The sequence below is a fragment of the Apus apus genome, chromosome 2 (assembly GCF_020740795.1).
Source record: "Apus apus isolate bApuApu2 chromosome 2, bApuApu2.pri.cur, whole genome shotgun sequence".
NCBI classification, from domain to species: Eukaryota; Metazoa; Chordata; class Aves; order Apodiformes; family Apodidae; genus Apus; species Apus apus.
The window spans coordinates 49,649,907-49,670,643 of record NC_067283.1 but is presented as its reverse complement, the minus strand read 5'-3'; the positions used below and the strand labels follow the sequence as shown (position 1 = coordinate 49,670,643).

General features: G+C 41.3%; 2 protein-coding genes across 5 annotated transcripts in view; both read right to left on the bottom strand.

Moving 5' to 3' along the window:
* Window positions 1-20,737, bottom strand: part of AOAH (acyloxyacyl hydrolase) — an 85,418-nt gene that overhangs the window by 20,193 nt on the left and 44,488 nt on the right. For all 4 annotated transcript variants that reach the window (XM_051609557.1, XM_051609559.1, XM_051609558.1 and 1 more), the window contains exons 13-16: window positions 14,601-14,692; window positions 12,198-12,280; window positions 5,709-5,745; window positions 4,613-4,687 (exon numbers count right to left, since the gene is read on the bottom strand). In XM_051609557.1, coding sequence (XP_051465517.1) covers window positions 4,613-4,687; window positions 5,709-5,745; window positions 12,198-12,280; window positions 14,601-14,692 — 287 coding nt within the window. The remainder of the gene's footprint in view (window positions 1-4,612; window positions 4,688-5,708; window positions 5,746-12,197; window positions 12,281-14,600; window positions 14,693-20,737) is intronic.
* MATCAP2 (microtubule associated tyrosine carboxypeptidase 2) overlaps window positions 1-20,737 on the bottom strand; it is a 125,036-nt gene that overhangs the window by 85,826 nt on the left and 18,473 nt on the right. The gene's annotated exons all lie outside the window — the stretch shown is intronic.

The following is a 20,737-nucleotide window of genomic DNA, read 5'->3' as shown; positions in this document are numbered from 1 at the left end:
TGGGATGGAAAGGACACTGTTGTGTGCTTCCGCAAACCCCAGGCAGCTTTAGGGTAGCCTGGGCCTCTTTGTGGCACATGGAGCAGAGGATATAAATCCATAAGTTGCCTTTTTTGAATTGGGAAAGACAATAAAGATGCATTTGCTCTTAAAAGAGCTCCCAGAAATAGCAGCATAGTTAGGATTTGGAGCACATCAAGGTGTGTGGCTGTACGTGGCATGGATCATGCATTTTGGCAAGAAGACCTAGCGACAGTTTTGGTCCTGCCTTGGTGGTGCAGCTCAGCTGGACCAAGGCTTTCAGACAGAAAGCCTCACCCTTCACTGAGGAGCTGATCTTATTGCTCAAGAAGAAGTACTAACTTCCATCTTTATTGCTTTAGTAGTTCCCACATTTTCTGCTCATGGGCTTGTAGGGAGGCAATCAACTGAGCAGCCAAGAAGCTCCATCCAGGATCTTTCCCTGCAAAAGCCCTTTAATCTCTTTCACAGTGTTCCAGGGGTAAGGGAAGGGCAAACTTGATACTTGCAGTGTTGATTGAGCTGCTGGGTAGAATTTCTTGTCACTGAACATCATAGAAGCAGGAACATACAAAATCCTTGTTTTTCTGTCCTGAGGTTTTAAAAATGTTTGTGTTTGGGGGATGAAGTGTGTGTGCTGAGTGCCATGTGGGAGAATTGCATTCCCTAGCAAGGATCTGGGACTCTTCAGTTCACTGCATTTTGCACACAAAATAACAGACGATTTCCCTGGGCCCAGAGATTTACCTTAATGCAGTATGTGCTGCTGAAGCTTTTGAGGCTTTCTGGTTAGGGAGAACTGAAAAATAGCATTAAGATTCAGGCTTATCCTTGTGACAGCCACCCAAGCAAGGTACTTTTGAGATAAGACTGTGGCTTTGCCCTTAAATTACTTCATTTCGCCTACAGGTGTTGCAGCACTTGATTTCAAAATACTGCTTGGATGCAAAACCTCTACTGCAAGTAAACATGTCAGTGTGAGCCAAAATTAATATGACATTCATAATTCCACTTACTCTTGTCATTCTCTGCTGAAGTCATGCAGATATTTCAGAGCACTTCACATTTCCTCTCTGTGCCAGGCTATGAAATTAAAACTGACCGAGAAGCAAGCCATCTTGTAGGTGTATACATTTTGGGCTCTGCCATGAGGACTTCAAGGTGCCTGGGTGAGCATGGGGGGACACTGTGGTACCCTCACATGGTCTCCCTGAGAGGCAGCAGCCAGTGATAGCCTCTGCCCACCTGAGACCTTTGGAAGTTGATGCTGGTCGAGGCTTGTTATGTCAGAGCGTAACAAGTTGATGCCAATTTTGGGATTCTTGCTGCATTGGATCTGGGTAATTTAAGGAGTGTGCCCTGTCCTCCTACAATACACAAATACACAGTAATATCTTTGGATGTGCACAAAGCTCCTAGATGTCCTAACACCACAGACACCCTGGCTGTGCACACATATAGTACAGAGGGACCAGAGAGCCTCATGCAATCTGCGCAAGGCTTTTCCAGCTCTCCTCTGTCACAGAGACCTCCTCCAGTCCCTTATAACAGGGTCTGACATAGTCCAAAGACAGCTCACTATCCTCCTTCTGCACAAGCTTTGTGGGCCTGGCCTGCCACAGGGGCAGAGATTCCCCCTCCCCATGACCCCAACACAAATAAACATCCCCCCCAGCCAGTGTTTCAGCCACTTGTCTGCTTTCCAGCCACAAGCTCTTAGATTCTCAGGGTTCAGGCCAGTGGCACATGGGGCGAGCTGGTGAGTGAGCACACCCCATACACACACTCACACGAGCCACATGCACCTACACACAGAGCTGGATCTGCAGGGCTGAGGGTCAGGTCCAGCTCACTGCAGAGGTGTTCCCAGACAAGAAGGCTAGGGGTGCTACATGCTCTCATAATATTTTTAGGGCCGGAGGGATGCAACAGCACTTTGGTGATGGTAACTTTATAATAAGGGAGTGTTATGCTCTCTCTGGTGCAGCCCTGTACAAGTTCCCTAATGGGTGGCTGCCTTCTCACCTTGCTTTGCTGCTGTTACCTTTCTGTTTGCTGCAGATGCCATAACTGCAGAGCTGCAAAGGAGAAGCTGGAGAAATGGTGCCTTAAGCCAAATGCAACTAATGCATGCAATAACTGTACTGGTGCTCATTATTTTCTTGTCTGAATTTTTTTGTTCCAGGTCTGTGTGTCCCACATTTACAACTCAGTGGGCTGTGTGATACCATTGCCATCTGTCTTTATTTTTCTAACCCCCCTGTTTGGACACCACAGTGTGGAGACTACTGGGAACATGAACACAGGCTGCCAATTTCATTATCTTTCTCCTCTGCAAACATCCGTATTATTCATTGCCCCGCTCTTTGCATGAGATGAAATACTGGCATTTTAACAATGCTTTGGCTTGGAGCTGTGTCTCCAGTATGCTCAGCACACTGCTCTCTTTTGAAGGTAAAGTACAAGGATAAGGCCAGAAAGGCTCTATTACTGCAGTTTAAAGCTGTCCTTGAAGGGGTTTTTATTTGTCAAGCCCTGGGTCTGAAGTCAAGGCCGTCGGATGCTCCACATCCTCCATAATTTCGGTGGGTACATCAGAGGCAGGGCAGCTACACGCAGTGACCAGAGGCTGAAAAAAATCTCCTTCTGCTGTACATCCCACTCGATGGAAACAGCATGTTGCTACAGAAGCTGCAACATCTTTCCTTGCTGGAGTCACAGAGATCACTAAAGCCTGATAGCCTCTTTTGATGCTGCAAATGTTTTGGAAGAAAACAGACAGTAGAGAGAATTTGAGCAGACAAAATTGTTTTTGCCAGGTAATGGACACTGGGATAAAAGATAGAAGAGTTGCAAGCAATAAATACTGTTTTGGAACATACAAATGGGTGAGATTAAAAGGTTTAAATCTGTGGAAAATTTCTTTTTACTTCCAGCAAGAATAGAAACCAGTGTTAGAGACAAGAGAAGTTAAAGGAATAACCTGCAGAATGTGGAATGAAACAAAGGAAAAATAGGTGCTCTTAGCAGAGCCAGTGAAACAAAAGAATTTAGGTATACACACAGCAGAGCCTGGGTTAAGCCTGGGGGAAGACACCTAGAAAATCTCTGTGGCTGGAGCCACAAACTTCAGCCAAGGCTGTATTTGTGGGGTGGGAGATGGGGGTGGTGGTAATGATACCTCTATAAGCTTCTCAATAAACAGATGCCCAGGTGAGTCTTGTCAGCAGGTAGCAGGTGGTTTGTGACTGCTTTTTGCACTCAGTCAAAGGGAGGCTTTACTTTTGAGGATTTGTGCATCCTTTTCATAAGAAGAGGGTGGTGCCAAGTCTAGATTTGGCAGCTCCTGGCAGGGGTGCAGACAGAGAACCAGTACCAGAGGGAGATGTCAAGAGTAAAGGTTTCATGGGAGCTTATTTCTGCGTGCTGCCCGCACGAGACCAGGCAGACGGTGGCGCCAGGAAAGGACCTAAAAAAGTGGCCCCTGTGGTCCCACTTCTGCCCCAGCTGAGGGCTCTCAGGAGCTGCAGTGGCAGGGAAAGCCCTGCCTGGCCTTGGGCCATCCCCGTCTGGAGCAGAACACCCACCATACAAAGTTCCAACCCAAGCACTCTCTGTTAAGCAGTTTTAGGGTATCAAAGCCAGCACCTTTTAATGGAAAAATCTGACTGCCTGCATAATTGCTCCAGCTTCATTATATAACCTGCAGATGAGACTTTTCAAAAGCTTCAGAAGGGGACTTAGCTGAGCATGGAGTGTTTTGAAAGTCTCAGCATAAGCCAAATTCATTTCTTCCGCTTAAAAGAAGACCTGAAGAGTCATCACGGTGAAAATAATGTTACACTAACAGCAGCTCTAAGACTGCTTGCAAAACCAAAAGTGTGGTATGGATGTTCTGTGCACTGGCCTGGTTGTAAGGTGTTTTCTTGCCTTCCCACTACTGGGAGGAAGCAAAGCATCCAACTAGTGACCTCTTGGCATCCCTGCAAGCATTGCTAATGCTATTACCAGAACTATTAGTTTTGAAAGCTTCAGTTCATTGTCCTGCTGAGCCTTATGACGTGAGTAAAGCCAGAAGGACAAAACACCTTGTCAGGAGAGCACAGCAAAGACTGCAGGCATTGTGCAGCAGAGGAAGGGTGAAAATAGACCTCGACAGGAGACTACACTATCTTTCTTCAGAAAAGGTAAACCAGTCACAGGCTCCCTCCTGAAAAAAGGTGACACACTGGGTAAGTCAGATATACAAGCTTTTAAACTCTTTTTTTTCCACCTCTCCTGTTGTTGTTATACTTAGTCTGCCAAGCTAGAAATACTCAGCTTTAGATGTGTCATTGGTCACTTTACCACTGGTTTGTGAAAGAAAGAAAGAAAGACAAGCTCTGAATGAAGACTGGTAGGTAGCTATGACAAATACAAGTAAGGCAACAACCATTTTCTTCAGCAGAAAAATAAGAATGAAGCACAGACCAACAGCAAAGAAAAATGCCATCACAGGGAAATGCAAAGCAATGAGACGTAAATGTCCAAGCAGCCAGCAATACTCTAAAGAAGTAAAATTTATGATACTATTATTCAGTTTACACCTTACCCATTGCAGACATCATTCCCAATCGTAGCGTAGATAACTATGGCTGGATTGTCCAACAGCTGGTTTCTGGCCAAGCTAAAAGATAAATATGCAGCTATATTAATTGGCAAATACGTTCTCAGTGTCTGAATCACACATCATGCTTGTATGAGATCACATCTGGAAGTAGCCTCTTTAGATTTGGTCAATACTTACATGACAACTGTTCTAGGTTTGTGAGAGAGAGGATTTTTCTATTTGTTTGGTTTTGTTTGTGTTTCGTTGTTGGTGGGTTGTGGGTTTTTTCCCCACTATAGTTTTATATTTTGGCAAAGTTTCTTAAATATAGGGTTTTTTTCACTTCTTCCTTTTGCCTCTTGTGAACTTTTCTTATTCACTGATTTTCCTGCTGACTTTCTGTCTTTGTACTATTCAAAAGCCAAACCAAGTAGTTTGACTTCAGGTGAAGACAATCAAGATACGAAGTTTTTAATCAGAGATGGGAGAGGAAGACTATGTTTGACTGACAACTAAGTTTGTATGTAGGATTGGGCTCAAGATTAAATCAGAATGTGGCTTGAAGTTCAGTGCTAGCACTCATTACTACTTTTTCTGGAGGAGAGAACAATAGAACTGTCAGGATGTGAACTATACCAGCATCAAGCAAACTAAATCAAACCCAGCTGCCCCATGGCTCATCCAAATTCATCTGAAAAGGAGAGTTGCTGCTTCTCACTAGGCAGTCGCTACTCAGCCACATCCATACTTAGATTACACAGTGGACTTGCCCATGTTTATCTACATTTCTACCAATCACGAGCAGCACATCTAGGGGGACACAAAGCACAGATTTAGGGAAAGGCTTAGTGTCTTCCTTAAATTCACTGGAAATGCTTTGTTGGCTTAAATGGGCCCAGAAACACTTTAAAGAAGTTATTCTTCTTTTGATGAATGTTCATACCAGAGACGAAACCTCCAGCACTTCAGAACACAGCAGCCAAGGGAAGCTGTGCTTGTTAGGAAGCTTACAGTGCTTTGCTTTTTCCTTTCAAAGAACTGGGACTCCAGCAACTCTTCTGTACCCCCAGTCAGTGTTTGAATCCCATTAAACACTCACCTTTTTATTAAATAGAGGAGGTTTCCTGAAGAACCACCTGATCACATGTAGTGGGAATAAGAGAAATAGTACAACATCATTACAGTGACAAACAAAATGAAGTGCAAAACCCAGCCTCATATTTCCAAGAATGTAGAAGCACTAAAAATAAAAATGGAACAAAAAGTCGTCTCTATAAACTTTTTGGGTGCTGGCATTAGGAAGTAAAGCTGTATGCAGGGACCTGCTCCTCTTACCTGTCCCACACTTCAGACTGTGGAAAATAAAATACTTTTAAGTGCTGGGTTGTTTGGATCTGGCTTTTAATCCAGATCTGGCAGCTTCTTTCCATCTGTTGAACATAGTAGTCTCTTGTAAACCAGCCAACCTGACTTGTCAACAGTCGATCTACTTTTAACTTTCCCTATAAATTGCAAAGGGAACTTTTCTCACTCTTCTGAGAGAGTAAGCGTCTCACAGCTATACCACATTGGGACTGATTCAGGTCCTAAACATAGGCACCAAGTGCCATTTTTGACATCCCAGAGTACCCAAGACACCTGCAGCAGGGCTGGCAGATAAAACATGGGATGCCTGAGAGATTATGCACTTCTGGAGAGGCAGCTGGAGGTGGGAAAGATACTATAAAGCATCTTAAATAGCATTACACACTGATGTTTGGGTGTCTGCATTGCTTTTCCCACAAGTGTCAGACTTATGAAAGATAGTATTAGGCCAGCTGCACCCCTCCTGACAAACTCTGCATTTCCATGGCAATACACCCCAAATGGCTGGATGCAAATCTTTCCTCCTGCAAAGCTGCACCTAAGCATCTGTGAGCATCTATAATCTTTCATTTATGTCTTGAATGACAAAAGCATTCCAGATTAGGAAAGCTTTTATGTATAAAGCTTACTAGCAGGTCTTGAAAGGTTACACATATACATCCCAAGTGTGTACAGCACACAAATACAGCTCCATCACCTGCAGTGCATGAGTGATAGAAAACAAGGAGCCAAAAAAGGCTTTATGCTTTGTTCAAGGTAGGACTAGGACTGTAATTGCAAAAAGCTCATCTCACAGCAAAGCACAGAAACATAATCTTCAGAGGAGCAGGACCTGCAGGTTGTATTTGCTTTTTTTCACAGTATTTTCACTCCTCTTTTCTCATTCCTTGTCCTCTTGCTCCCTCTGTTCTTTGCTCAGCTCTTCCCTGGACTCTCTCTTCTCCTCTTTTCTGCATTGTGCCTCTGAAGCTTGCTTTGCAGAGCAAATCCTGTCCTCCCTGCAGCCCTTGGGGGAAAACTTGTGGACAGAACATCATTAAATCCCTGCTGGACAGGTATAGGGGAAAGATCTAAGAGATAAACTCCTAAGGTAGCAATAATACACTTCACATTTTAATAGTGGTGCCTTTGTTATTACCACTCACAGTGATGCCAACTGCATATATCAAGGAATCCTTTATGTTTAAAATAATCCAGTTCTTCAAAGACAAAAATGAATATATCTGTCTGCTGCTTCTCTCCTGAGGGTTGCTGGTCCATTCAAAATCCAGCCCTTCTGCTGAGAAGCTTTTTTCAGCAGAAGAAGAACCTTACAAAATCCTTAGAAAACATGGCTTGGAACATAACTACCACCAGGTGATTTTTTGTGTGTGTTCAATAATTTCTGTTTTTTTCATCTAGAGTGAAATGCGCCTCTGTTAAGCCATTCTGCGACATGGATTCCCAGTCTGGGGCTGCAGTTCCAGCACAAATAATCTACTGGTATCTCTAGAAATCAAAAATGTATTTACAAAAAAGAAAGAAGCTATTATTGGGTATGTATTACTTCTACAAGCATAGGTAGTTATAAGCAGCTCTGTGGAAAGCATTAACATAGCACAAATCAAGTAAAAACATGAAGAAAATGAAGGGGTTTTTTTTAGAGAACAGTTTTCATGGGTAAATTGAGTCTTCAAGGAAGTGTTTGTGGCACAGGTTGCAATCTGTGATGAAAACAATCAAGGAAGAAAAAGAGAGGAGGTAGAACAGTTACCCTTGCACTGTTGAATGTCCTGACAGCTGTTCCTGGATCTCTTCTTCCTCCCTCTCTGTTGATTTCTGGTGGGTTTTTGAGTTTTAGTTGACAAGTCAGGGTTGGGTTTGCTTCCACTTTTGAGCAACCTCAAATTTTATAAACCTTGGAATACTTGAACTCCTTGGTTTTCTTGCACTAGACCTTGTGTAGCTGACAAGGAGCTGCACTAACGTGCAGAGAAAATGCCTGTGTTCATATAGCACCAAAAGTGTTGTGTGACTGAGAAAGGCTTATTGCCTTTTAATCTTTTGCTCCCTTATGCTGTAAAAGCAACTGGAAATGTAACAGAGCAAAGAAAAAAGCCTCTAGTTTTCCCCAAATGAACTCCAGGTGTTCTAGAGATTCCAAGAAAGATTAAGTAAAAAAAATAAATATTACTTCTTAACTGCTTTTGATATCTGATGCTTGATGGTCCAGTAAGCCACAGCATGTGTTAACAAGACCTAATTTTTCTGGTCATAGGCAAGAATCCCAAAGAGACAGATCAGACTACACATCACAGAATCAAAAATGGCAAAGGAATACACAATACTAGTATTTTGAAATAGTGTACAATATCTCATGCAAAACATGATTGACAATCACAAGGTCATTCTGTAATTATCTAGGAATTCTGAGGGTATTCTGTTTTTTGGGGATATATTCTAATTTTTTGGGATATATTAGCAACTGATTTTACTATCAGGATGCTTCAATCAAAACACGGGGTCTTCAGCAAGTGCTGAATGACATTTAGAAGAGCTTTCTAACTCCACACCTGAGCTTTCATGTCTGGTTCTCACAACTGAGAATCCCACTCACCCAGCCAAAAGAACAGAAATAGCACACAGCCTCCAAACCTGTGGGAAGCTGCTGGAAGGCAAGACACCAAACTCATATGGAAAATAATTAACCAATTGAAATTCTCTGTAGAAAACTGTTCAGCAAGCCACTTCAGTGGAAAGCATTGATTCGGACTGCAAGCTGCTTGTTGTACAAGCTGAAAGCAGTAATGATGGCAAAGAACATATTTATTACAGATTATTAACCTCTTATCTCATATACCAAGCCTCTTGTTTGGTGCCCCGTTAGCAAAGGTGGAAATCCAATACGAAGGTCATCAATTCTGATGTGGATATATTCATGGGCCATGGGTAACATACACAGAGAGCTGAGGGACACCCTTCCTGGCCCTGGCTGCTCACCCTTCCCCAGCCAGCCATAGAAGAGGGAAGGGTCCACCATCTTCAGGGAAAAATGAGACATTTTCAGAAAAGAAAGGCAGAAATGCTGCCAGCATGGAGGTTGGGAAGGCTTTCCTCTAGGGTGAAAAAGAGGCATGTCCCAAGAAGGACAATGAGGGAAAGTTCCTCCATGTTGAGCTTCTTCTCATTGCATGTATATGGAGCTGCCAACCACCATTTTCAGAGGAATGTTAAGTTGTCCCAAGTGGGGCTAGGTCAGGTTGGTGGCCAGCTTTTTGCTTTACTGACACTGGGAGTGGCCATTTAAATCCTTCCATTTGGGGAAAACATTACACCAAATGAGGCAATAGAATTGAACTGTTACAATGAAGTGTCAGTGTGATGATTAAGAGAAGATACCAAGGGAAGATATCCTGGGATTTTTCTACCACTTGTAGTTTTTCCCCTCATTAAATTCCCTTCCCAATTTTCTTCAGTCTTTTGCCCTGGCACAGGCTCACTTCTTTTTATATTCTGCAGGTGTCTGTACTCTAAGTGCAAAGGAGATAATGTGGAGAGAAAAAGAAATTATGCATATTGTGAGAGATTTATTTATTTATTTTAAGTCTGTGAGGGAACTGGGAGAAGGGAAGAGCAGAAAGTACAAACCCATTAATGTAAAGAGAGCAGAAAAAGGAAATAGGGTGTCAGGTACTGAGATGAACTGGTTATAAGTGAGGAGAACCATTGACACCACCTAGTTTGGCCTTTTTTTCATTCTCTCACCAGAAAGCTCATCTGAAAGACTGCAATAATGAGAGCAATCAACTCTAGTGCCCTGTGACAGCCAGATGAGAAAGCCAGAAGCACCCAATCCATGACAACAAACACTTGTGCAGAAGACCCAAAGTCTCAGAAACGTGACATGTGCCACAGGTAGGAGGAAGGCTTATGAGAGGCCTTGCCAGTGGCATAAGTGGTGCCACCAGAAGGCAATTTTTTAGGTGAAAATGCCTACCAGAGCCTGGAAGTGATCCTTGTATCACACTACCCATCTGGGCAACCCCTTTTACCCAGTAAGATCTATGGCTGTTGGAGCTGGGGGTTGGGGCAGACCCTTTCTGATCCTAAATTTGGCAGGAAATTCCAAGCATTTAACAAGTTTCTAAGTAGCACTAAGGCCAGCAGTGCTCCTCATGCATGGCCAACAAAACTCATCTATCAGAGAGGAAAAGAATAGCGTATAAAGCCAAATTATCTACCCGAGGAGAATAAATTTTCCCAAGCTTCTGCAGCCAGCTTTCTGAAGCATGAAAATTAATTAAATACAATAGAAACACAAAGTGATAATCAGAGAATAATCAAGTATATTTAAAACCTGCTGTTAGAGACATCATCTAATCCAACACACAAAAGCTAACATCACAAACCTTAATCTCCTGTGGAGATTTACTGTCATCTCTTCATACAACCCTTCTGACAAATTGAATCAAACTCTGTCCTGAAATAACTCAGGGTTTCTTTTTTGCTCCCATTCCTCAATTTTGAGGGCTATTCTAGGTTTTCACTCCTTGATAGTAACTTTTTTTTTCTTTGTTTCCCCTCCAAACAGAAGTAGAGATAATGAAAAGCCATGTTCTTGTACCAGAACTATCCTTCAGTTTAAACCATGTTTCCCACTCTGTGGTGTTAATGCCTCAAAAGGATTCAAAACCATAACCCATTTTAATTTTTGGTTTGCTCATTTGCCAAGCTGTCTTAACATCCCTTCACAAATCTCTAGTGCCCTAATCTTCCCTAAAGCCCTTCTCTATATCTGTTTCCACCAAAGTCAGTCCTTCTTAGGCAAAGGGGATCAAATTCTGATCCAGTGGCTTGTGTGAGGAAGGACTTTTTCCCTGTCTATAAACAAAACGGTGTGCATGATGCTTCTTGCAACCTTCTTAGCCTCTTTCCAGCTTTTCCATGCATTCCCAGCAGTTCCTGGAAATTCCCCGTTGCAATCCAGTGGCTCTCTCTCTCCACCACTGCTGGCCAAGGAGCCACTAGCTTACAGACAAGAATCTCATCATTAGCTCTGGCCTTCATGTCTCATACAATTGTGTTTACTGTAATTGCTGTCACTGCTGTTCCCAAGCTCATCTAAGTTATGCCTGTGTAAGGATGTGGCCCACTTCAGGATGGTTAATACGTCACTGTTTTGCATCATTCACAGGTGCCATCAAGCATGTGCCTTGGTCTTGCCCTAACGTCACCACTCCAAATGTTAAGCAGCTCAGGCTTCAGGAGAAATGCATGAGGAACACAGCTCCCCTCTTAACCTCACTGTCCTGACCTGCTTGGCTGCTTCTCTATGCACCTCTTTTTTCTTGCATTAATCTTCCTCTTCTTTACTGTACATAAACATTGCCCACGAGGTACCATGCAAGACATTTTACTTAATTATATGTAGATTAGGTGTGCTGCATATACATGTGCCATCACATGATGTTATTTCATAGACTTAAGATGTTAAGTCAGCCTCACCAAATTAATCAATCAATCAGTCAATCAATCAAATAATTAAAAATTAGCAGTGTTAAGTTTTGCCCCAATTTTCATTTACCTGTGTGTCCTTGATTACTCCTTTAAAATCTGTTCTAAGAGCATGTTAAGATGCCTGCACCATTGACCTCCCCAGTTTTGCAAGAGAAATGATGTTTGCTGGTGTCCAGCTCCAAAGGATTTTGTAGGACATCGCAGACACATTTGTTATAAGACTGGCAACTGTTTTTTACCTCCTCTGCCTGCTGGTGTGGCAACCTTGTGAGCTCCCTGTGCTACTGAGGGATGCAGTGTAGGCTCCCCCTGGGATCCCCCACAGGAGTAAAGAGCAGGGATGTGCAAGCAAGCAAGGACCATGCCACAGCCTCCAGAAGAGATGATGGATAGACCTTATAGCTCCATTGCTACCAGCAACATCCCTATAAATCTCCACTTTTGGCCAAAAAAATACCTCCTAGAGTTACAGTTGGGTACACTGGTTTTTTGTCCAATGGCAATTCTTAGTCAACGTGTGGAGAAAAATTATTAGGCACACACACCTTCCTACTCAGAGCCAGAAGAAAATATGCTGAATTAAAAAAGCTCTGTTCTCTATTTTTTCCTATAAGAAATGCAGGCAATTAGGGAGGGTTTTCTTCTTGTTTCTGAAAGATGTTCTGTAATGCATCATCAAGTATCAGACTAGCATGGTTTAAAAAAAAAAACAAACGAAAAAACTTACCATTTTGAGAAATGTTCTGCAAGTCTCTGTGATTACAGCGATTTCTCCTGCGTAAACGTAGATACAGAGAGTCTGTCCAGCCTCTGAAATAAATTGAGAAAATACAAGCTGCTAAACTCATATGGTGCTGATGGAAACACAGCTGATATTAAAAATGAAGTATGTTGTCATCCCTGAACAACTTGGTTCCCAGGTTATGCATGCACTCAGATTTCCCCATCTCTCTTTTTTGTGGTTATAAATCTTTTTCATCTGAAACAGGCTGGCCTAAAATGGAAGCCAAGATATCCTCTCAGAAACTATAAATTGATGGAGAGTTTCTTTGAAATTGTTCCATCCAAATGCTTTTATCCTGGTCTTTCAGATAAAGTATTTAAAAACCTTTTTGTTATACATCATTTACTAAAACAATCCTGTTGATTGCTCACTAATTGACTTTTAAATTGGTTGTTATGGAACACTAAATAAAAGAGAAGAAATATTGGCAGGGCATTCATTTCCCAGTGCCATAAATCTTGGGTGGATTGATCTGAAAACAGGTTTTGCTTGACTGTGATCAGTTTTTTCCTTTACTTTTCACAGTTGAGAAAAATGAAAATGCAAACGAAAGGCTAACAGCCCAAAGGAAAGATGATAAGACCGTGCTCCCAACCACGAGTACCTGGTCATATGTACTGGGCCTGCAGGTTTTTTGTTTGAACTTAGACACCGAAGGAGTCAGACAGCTTAAATACCATGGCTTAAGAACCACAAACTTAGACCAACTCAGAGAAACAGAAGACAATGATAAGTTTGAAACCGGCAATAAAAAATAACTATCTACATAGAAATCCATGATAATATCAAGAAGTCAACATGCAATGAGCTACACAAGGAATGCCCAAGCTCTCTGGTTCTCAGCCTAGCAGGAGGGTGGACAAGGAGAAGCAAACAGACCTTCTTGGTCAGAAGACATTAGTTAAACTGTAGCGTCCATGTTCATCCATCAGCAGATGGGAAGGATGGGCATGGACCACATCAGTTTGTGTGTCTGTTTCTGCAGGCTTGGAGTAAATAGCTGCCTCTCACTGCACATTGCCTACCTGTCTTCACCATGCACAGTCCTTGTGGCAGGGGATTTTGAGCTGCCTTTTTTTTTTTTTTTTTTTTTTCCTTCCAGATGTGGAAGAGATTAAAAAAAGAGATTAAAAACCAAATACTGAACCAAGGCAGCTTCAAGGTCAATATTAAGCCTTGGTCACTAGTGAACTTCAGATTATTGCAGCCCAGATAAATACTGTGTATGGAGTAACTGGACATGCTGCTGACTCTGAAAGAGGAGGCTGCATAGATCTTCTCTGTCAGCTTGTCAAGTAGTATAATACCTTAAAACACACACAGTGTGAGTATAGTTGAGGCTGGGAGCCTGGTTTTTGCACAGGGAGAAAAAACAAAGCAAAAGTACAAGTGTAAGGTGCTTCAGATATTTTTCCTGGAAAGGAATATTTTCTGCCAGCTCTTTCAATCTGTTGGTAGAGAACCTCTTTAGGCTTGGTTTGGCATTCCACTGTATTCATGACCTATCTTAGACATATAAAATAAAAATGATCTGAAACTCAGGCCACACCCAGGCACTGTTGATTGCATCCTTCAGCTCTAGCAGGAGTCAGGGGCCTCTTAATGCTGGCCAGAAACTAACGAAGTTATTTTTATTTTAATAATTAGATATGCAGGTTTTTAAAGGTGTTTTCTTTGTGTCTGGACTTTATTTGCCTTCCCTTCTGGCAGAGACTTCTTTTTTTCCATCTCTCCCTGCATCTTTTCCCATCCACATGAGTGGATGGGAACACAGTAAATTATGTCACAGGTGCTTCAAATTCTTCTGCCACTTCCCTCTGAATGTGAAAAAAAGAAAGGGGTGGAGGGGGGGGAATTTGTGCCAAAAAAGGGAACACTGTGAAATTACTCTGAGGTTACCATTTATCCCACTATTTTAGCAGCAAAAAGGAAACAGGGGAAGAGGGACAGAGAAAAACAAACTAAGAAAAGGAAAATGCTGATTTTTGTTAGTTTCAGCAATGCTCCCCTCCTCCCTGCCCCAGAATTTTGCATAGAAGTGAGTTTGTTTTTTATTTCCTCATTTTTTTCTCCGTCTAAACTACAATTTGACCAGCTCTAAAACCTACCCTGAATTTCAGGAAGACTGGGATAGAGGATTGTGTCTTGGCCGTATATTTAAAAGGGTTTTAAAAATCCCTAGATTCATTGTCAATCTCAATTTTAGAAAGAGCAGAAGCAGAACTGAATAACATTTTTATCTTTCCTTTCAAGTACTGTTTTTTTTTTTGTTGGTTTTTTTTTTTTGCTGTGCTTTGAGGGACCTTGAGACTTGCTACGACTCAGCTACCCTGCCTGTTGGCTTACCCGATGGTGGAGTTCAAAAACCCAGTGATCTCCGAGAACTGGGGCCAGTCAAGCTCATCGGTGAAAGCCATTGGGAGATTAGCAAATGATTTCTGAAAGAGAAATTTTTAAATCAACACAGTTTCACCCTCACAAACAAAGAAATCCTTTCAGCAAACTCGAGCACTTCTTAGCTGAAGCATTAGCTAGGCACCAGCGATTGTAACTATAACTGTAGTGATAATTATTTACCCATATACTTAAAAAGTTGACTCTGATAGCATGGACATATCAAGCAATGGAGGAAGGAAGAGCAGAAAAGATCCAAACTGCATCTCCTGATACCCTGTAATTTTGGAAGAGCCCAGAACTCCTCCTGAGGTGGAGCATGTACTGCAGGTGCACAACACTAAGGCACTAGTTGTTCACTGCTGTCCTGTCCAAAGGTCTCCTTGGGCACTGGGAGAGATGACAATATGATGACCTCAGCATATATGGTAGAGGGATAATATAAAATGCACTCGGAGCTTTCTTGTCCTCTCCAGCAGGATGAGCTGTGAGCAGCTGACCCCCTAAGAACCTCTGCCTGGCCCTCACTGCAAATTTCAGTGTCATCACTGAAGCAACAGAGTCAGAAAGGCACCTAAGCACAATGGGAACCAGGGAGAAAAATGCACACTCTGCTGTAACCTTCTCATGCAAATAGATGCAACCTTTACCCTTTAATGTTTTTTTCTGGTATTAGTCCCTTACAGCTTTTATTTTATTTTATTTTTTAAAGCGACTGCCTCTTTGAAAGCCTCTGTGCAGGTGCAAGCCATGTTGCACGTTCAAGGCACAGTGCCCTGTTCATTTCTACTTTGATTTGTGAATGTGTCAAAAATCATGAAAGGCGAGAAAAAAAAAAGGACTTGTGAAATTGCATGGCCGCAGAAGGACGACAAAAGGGAGTAAATTTGCAGCCTCTCCTAGTCTGGCTTATGTTCACAAAGACAAATGCATAAATCCAGTGTGCTCATAATGAAAAACTATTGATGAAAAAGGTAATAACCAAAAGAAGGTCAAAACACAAAATCACAGAACTCACAGGCTGGTTTAATCTGTACAGTTTATTATCTTCATTTTCTTTTCAAGTAATTGTGAGGGGTTTTTTTATCCTCACTGCTGTAGACATCAAGCAGGTGAGCAATTCCTTCTCCAGGAGGGTCAGAGGTAACTGAGGAGCCACAGAAGAGCTAATCCTTGTAGTCCCCATTAAGTCCTCACTCCCACAAAATTATTGTTTAGGTGAATGGGAGCTATGCTTGCATATATGACCACAATTTTTAGAGGATGGGGGGAGACACAGGAGAAGAGGAGGAGAGAAAAAGAAGTTGGGGGAGGAAAAAAACCCTGAAGCCAAGCTCTGAGCAGCCTAATGCACAGCAGATGCCAGTTTAAAGCATGTAACAGCATATTTGACCTACTTACAGTAGATCTGCATTAGTTACCAAGATGAAAATGGGTCTGGCTAAATTAACTTTCAGTTGATTCTGTCTCATCTATATCTATATCTATATCTATATCTATATCTATATCTATATCTATATCTATATCTATATCTATATCTATATATCTGTATCTATATCTATCTATATCTATATCATCTATATCTATATATCTATCTATCTCTAATTTTATCTCTATCTCTATATCTATCTATCTATATTAATCTATGTATCTGCAACTATCTACATGAATATCTGTATCTATCTATATCTATATATCTGTATCCATATCCATACAATTTGTATCTATCTCTGTGTGTGTGTCCTTGTGTGTATCTGTATATACATCCTTTTAAATTAATTAATTAATTAATTATTTTTTTAAAGACTGGATGGAACTTCCAAATCTGCCTTTTTCAGATCTGATATCTTTGTGTGCAGACACTTAATCCAAGGACACAGGTAAGAGCAGAAGTGGAGGAGCACAGTATGGCTCAGCCATTTGCAATATTTGCCTCCTTGTCACTTTGCATTAAAGGAGACAGAAATATTGAAATAATAATTTAGCATACAACAAACTATATAGGAGATCTCTTATAGCTCACAAGATAAAAGAGTATAAAAAGAGCCTCGAAGTGAAGAAATATTTTTATAACAAATTCTTCTATGACCAATTCTGTAATTATTTCCCATTAGCACTCCAAAATAATCTTTCATTTGACAAGTTCCAGTAATTTTTAGCTGTTTATTTGGTTTGGTTTTTTTCCTCTGCAGACTTAGCTTAAATATGAATTAGCCAGAACCTAACTGAGTTGCAAATTGGTTTGGAAAGGAACATGTGAGCCCAGAATTATAGCTGCATTTGAAAACTGTATGTATGTTTAGTATTGACACTGTTCCAGCAAAGCACTTAGAGCCAGACTTTGAAGATATTCAAGACCAAAGGGTAAAGATGAGTAGTTAATGGAAATTTCAGAAGAATGCTAGACCTTGAATGCTGCAGGGATGTAGTTTAGAAAGCATGGTCTAACAGACCGCACGTCACTTAATCTCGCATGCAAATGTGTCCCACTCTAGAGGTGGTGCTATGTTGACTTTTAGCTTAAAACTAAACACAGCTTTGTTTAAATACCGTTCTCTAGACTATTCTGGCTAAGAAACTGTGCTTCAGCCTACGTGCCAGATTTTAGCAGACAATTATTAGAAAGTTATTCCAGTCTAGCTCCAAATGCTGCATTTTAGCCTCAAATGCTCTAGGTCTGTCTAGTTTCAAAGGAACACCCTTAACATTTAGATGTGTCGTACCTTGAAAAAACATCTTCCCAAATCTCCCACTTCTTTTGCACTGGGCAGCCAAAGCCATGGCTGATGTTAAATAAACACACCAAGCTGCACTGGACCTAGTTAGCTTAAATGGAAGAAGGTGCTGGACTGCTATGGCAGGAGATTTTCAAAATCAGGACATAAAAGGGCATTGGAAACCTAACACTCAGCCTTTAGAAACAGCAGTTGCAGAAATCCTAAGAGCACTAAAGTATCCCTAAATTTGAAGGGAAATTTAAATACTGACTTTAATGATGTTCAAATCCATGTGCCAGCACCAAGTATCACAGACACATTTACTTATTCTGAGTAAATAAGGAAGCTTTATTGCTCTTGAGGAAAGCACAGCCTATCTCTTTAAAAAGCGTGTATGGCATTTCTATTCTTCAAAGCTGCAGGGGACATACTTTCAAAATTAGCAAAATTATTACCTTACTTCCCCCCAAATGTAGAATCTTAGTTATCACAACACTAACTGGGAGAAACTTGCCTGCAACTCACTGGATGTTGAGGGAAGATAGAGAATGTTTTAAATAAGATTTTCATAGATCAAACTCCTGTTTTTTCTGGTGGTGGAACAAAAATAAATCAGTGGGGTAATGCTTTGGGATATTCTCAACCCACATTTAAATAAATGCTGAAATATTTTAATAGGAAATATATAGTATGAAAGCGCTCTTTAATGAAACCTGAGAACTCCATGTGTTTGTGGGCAAATAGGTATTTACTGGATTACAGTTATTTTTCTCTTTATTCAGCATGAAATAGAGATCCAAGAGGTTTAAAAGGCATCTTCCTAGAAAGGGTATAATTTCCAGCACATTTATAAATACAGTGCTTTTATCTCCAGATAAAATTGTCTCTAAATGAGATTTTAAAGTAAGCTTCTCTCCCAGACATGTAACAGAAAAATGCTGCATTTAGTAGCTATTTGGAAGTAAATTGTAAGCAGATGGACAGAGCAGCAGGAGCACAATATCCATCACTAGACACACCAATGTTTTCATCATTAGCTTTCTGCAAAAACCATCCCCCTCAAAAAAACTCAACCCCCCAGTATTTCCTCTACTTTGCTAAGTCTCTCCAAGTGCTTGTCTACTGCATTACCCTTCCCTCTTAGTGTCTGAATTTTCAGGTCAAAGGAATGAACATTCAGCTCAATTCTTGCTGAACCTTTTAAAATTAAAAAAGCCTGGCAAACCCAAAACCTTTGGACAAGCAAAAAGCCAAAATAAAGCACCTCATCCCCTTCTTACAGCCATATAATTTTCTACCTGTAATTTTATACTGAGTGTTTGGGGGATTTAGTGGAGTGATAGCAGCTCAACAGAGCCATGTGCTCAGCTGCCTCTACAAGAACATGCAGGCAGGTATCCTATGATGGTCTCAGCATTATTTTCTCTGTGTTGCTGCTAGATCCCTCTGGGTTAGACTTTGGGACTGAGCAATACCAGGTTGCTCAAATAATTTGAAATCAAGGTACCTGTGACTTCCCCTAGTGCTACATAGGGTGGGGTGGGTTTTTTTGTTGTTTGGGTTTTTTTGTTAACTTGAAAAACAGCATGCCTGAGCTATAGCTTTCAAAGATGTGTCCACCTCATGATGGTAATTTTTCCCACCAACTAGTGTCACTGTAGGCTCTTTGCGGGAAGAACATAGTCTGTAAGAGGGATGACAACTGTATTTGTGACTCTGTCGTAGATAAAGGCTTTGGAAACAGCATTTGAAAACATGAGTCCCTGCTCTAACACCGTGCACATCTCAAGCTTGGTGCCAGACCAACTGGGCAGAGAGTGCCTGCAGCTGTGTCAGTGCAGGCAGGCTGGCGTTCAGCTGCTTGTGTGTTCACCCCCACAGAACAGCCTTCTGGACAATGCATGTACATGATTGAGGTCTCTGTATTTGGTCACTTAAGTTTAAGAAACCAGGAAGACCAGGAAGGCACTGGGGGACTTGATATGGGACAAGTGAATAATGCAACTTGATGCATACCTTGACCTGGGATGTATGACAGGGGCATGTCACCTTGTACTGGATTAGACACAAGGGTATTTTGTGAGAAGCCAGGGCAGTAAGTTCCCAGTTAGACCAGGAAATCCAAAATCCAGCATATAACAGCTTCCCAACAACAGTCTTTGAGACAACGGAACAGGGATCTGAATTCCAAAGTTGTTCAGCCCAAACACCCGTTCTGATCACCCTCGTGCTGATCATCTGGTTACCCTGGTTACATCCTGAGTCTGCTTCAGTGAGGAAATTTCTCATTCACATTCTCTTCCTTCACTCACTGTTACTACTCCTTTACATTGTAGACTGTGTGCAGCACAATCAGGGAAAGCAACTATTCTGCAGAGCCTTTTGACTAAATTCTTAGTAACTCTCCTGAAAAATTATTTCCCCATCTAATTAGCTTCAAAACAGGAATTAACAGCTGCCACTGATGTGGTGCTGATTAACAAAAGGGCCCACCAAATTGTTAACAAGTGTAAATTTCTTTACACCTGTGTATGTAAATATGTGTATGTGTGAACATGTATAAAGATAAATACAAATTCTATAAATAGATATGTAAAACTGTGGAAAAGCACTAAAGAAAAAAAATAATAAATATTAATTCAAAGGCAAATAACTTCATCCTTGTACACTGTAAAAATCCAGGGGAGAGGGGAAAAGTCCTATTTGGATTTCCATTTAGAGTGTGATTCCATTGAAATGGAAATGAAACCTTTTAATTGACTCTGTTATTGACTGCAGAGAAAACTGTTCGATAAACAAATTTGTGTATGTGTCTTATCAAATAAATTTTGGCAGAATCAAGTGAAATGTCTTGAGTTGGATAGCATGGGGGAACAGCAGGTGTATGAGGCTAAGGCGTTATCCTCCCCTCAGAGCCCTAACTTCAAATTCTTGCTGTGGTCCCAAACTAAGGATGTTTTCTGTAAGATTAGGACATACACTCTCCTTGCTCTGGTCACAAAACTGCCCCTAGATCTGCTTAGAAATTCTCTTCAAGGAAAGCCTCACACTGAAAAAGGAAGGAAGACAGTTAACTTGTTAATTAAACCTAGAGATGAGGAATATTTGCCAGTGATATTTAATACTACACGTCAAGAGACAAGAGAATTGCACCTTCACAACCCCGAGGCAGGTGAATCACTGTCACTACCAATCTACACACAGAAAGCAAGACACAGAGGACAAGCAAGAAGAAGAGGCAATGACAAAGTCTGAATTAGCTCAGATTTTTTTTTTTTTGCTAGCACTTTTATGCTCAGTTGACAGCTTTCTTACTCAAGGTGAGCTCCAAATCAAATAACTTTTTACTTTTGCTAGAATTTAAACACAAGA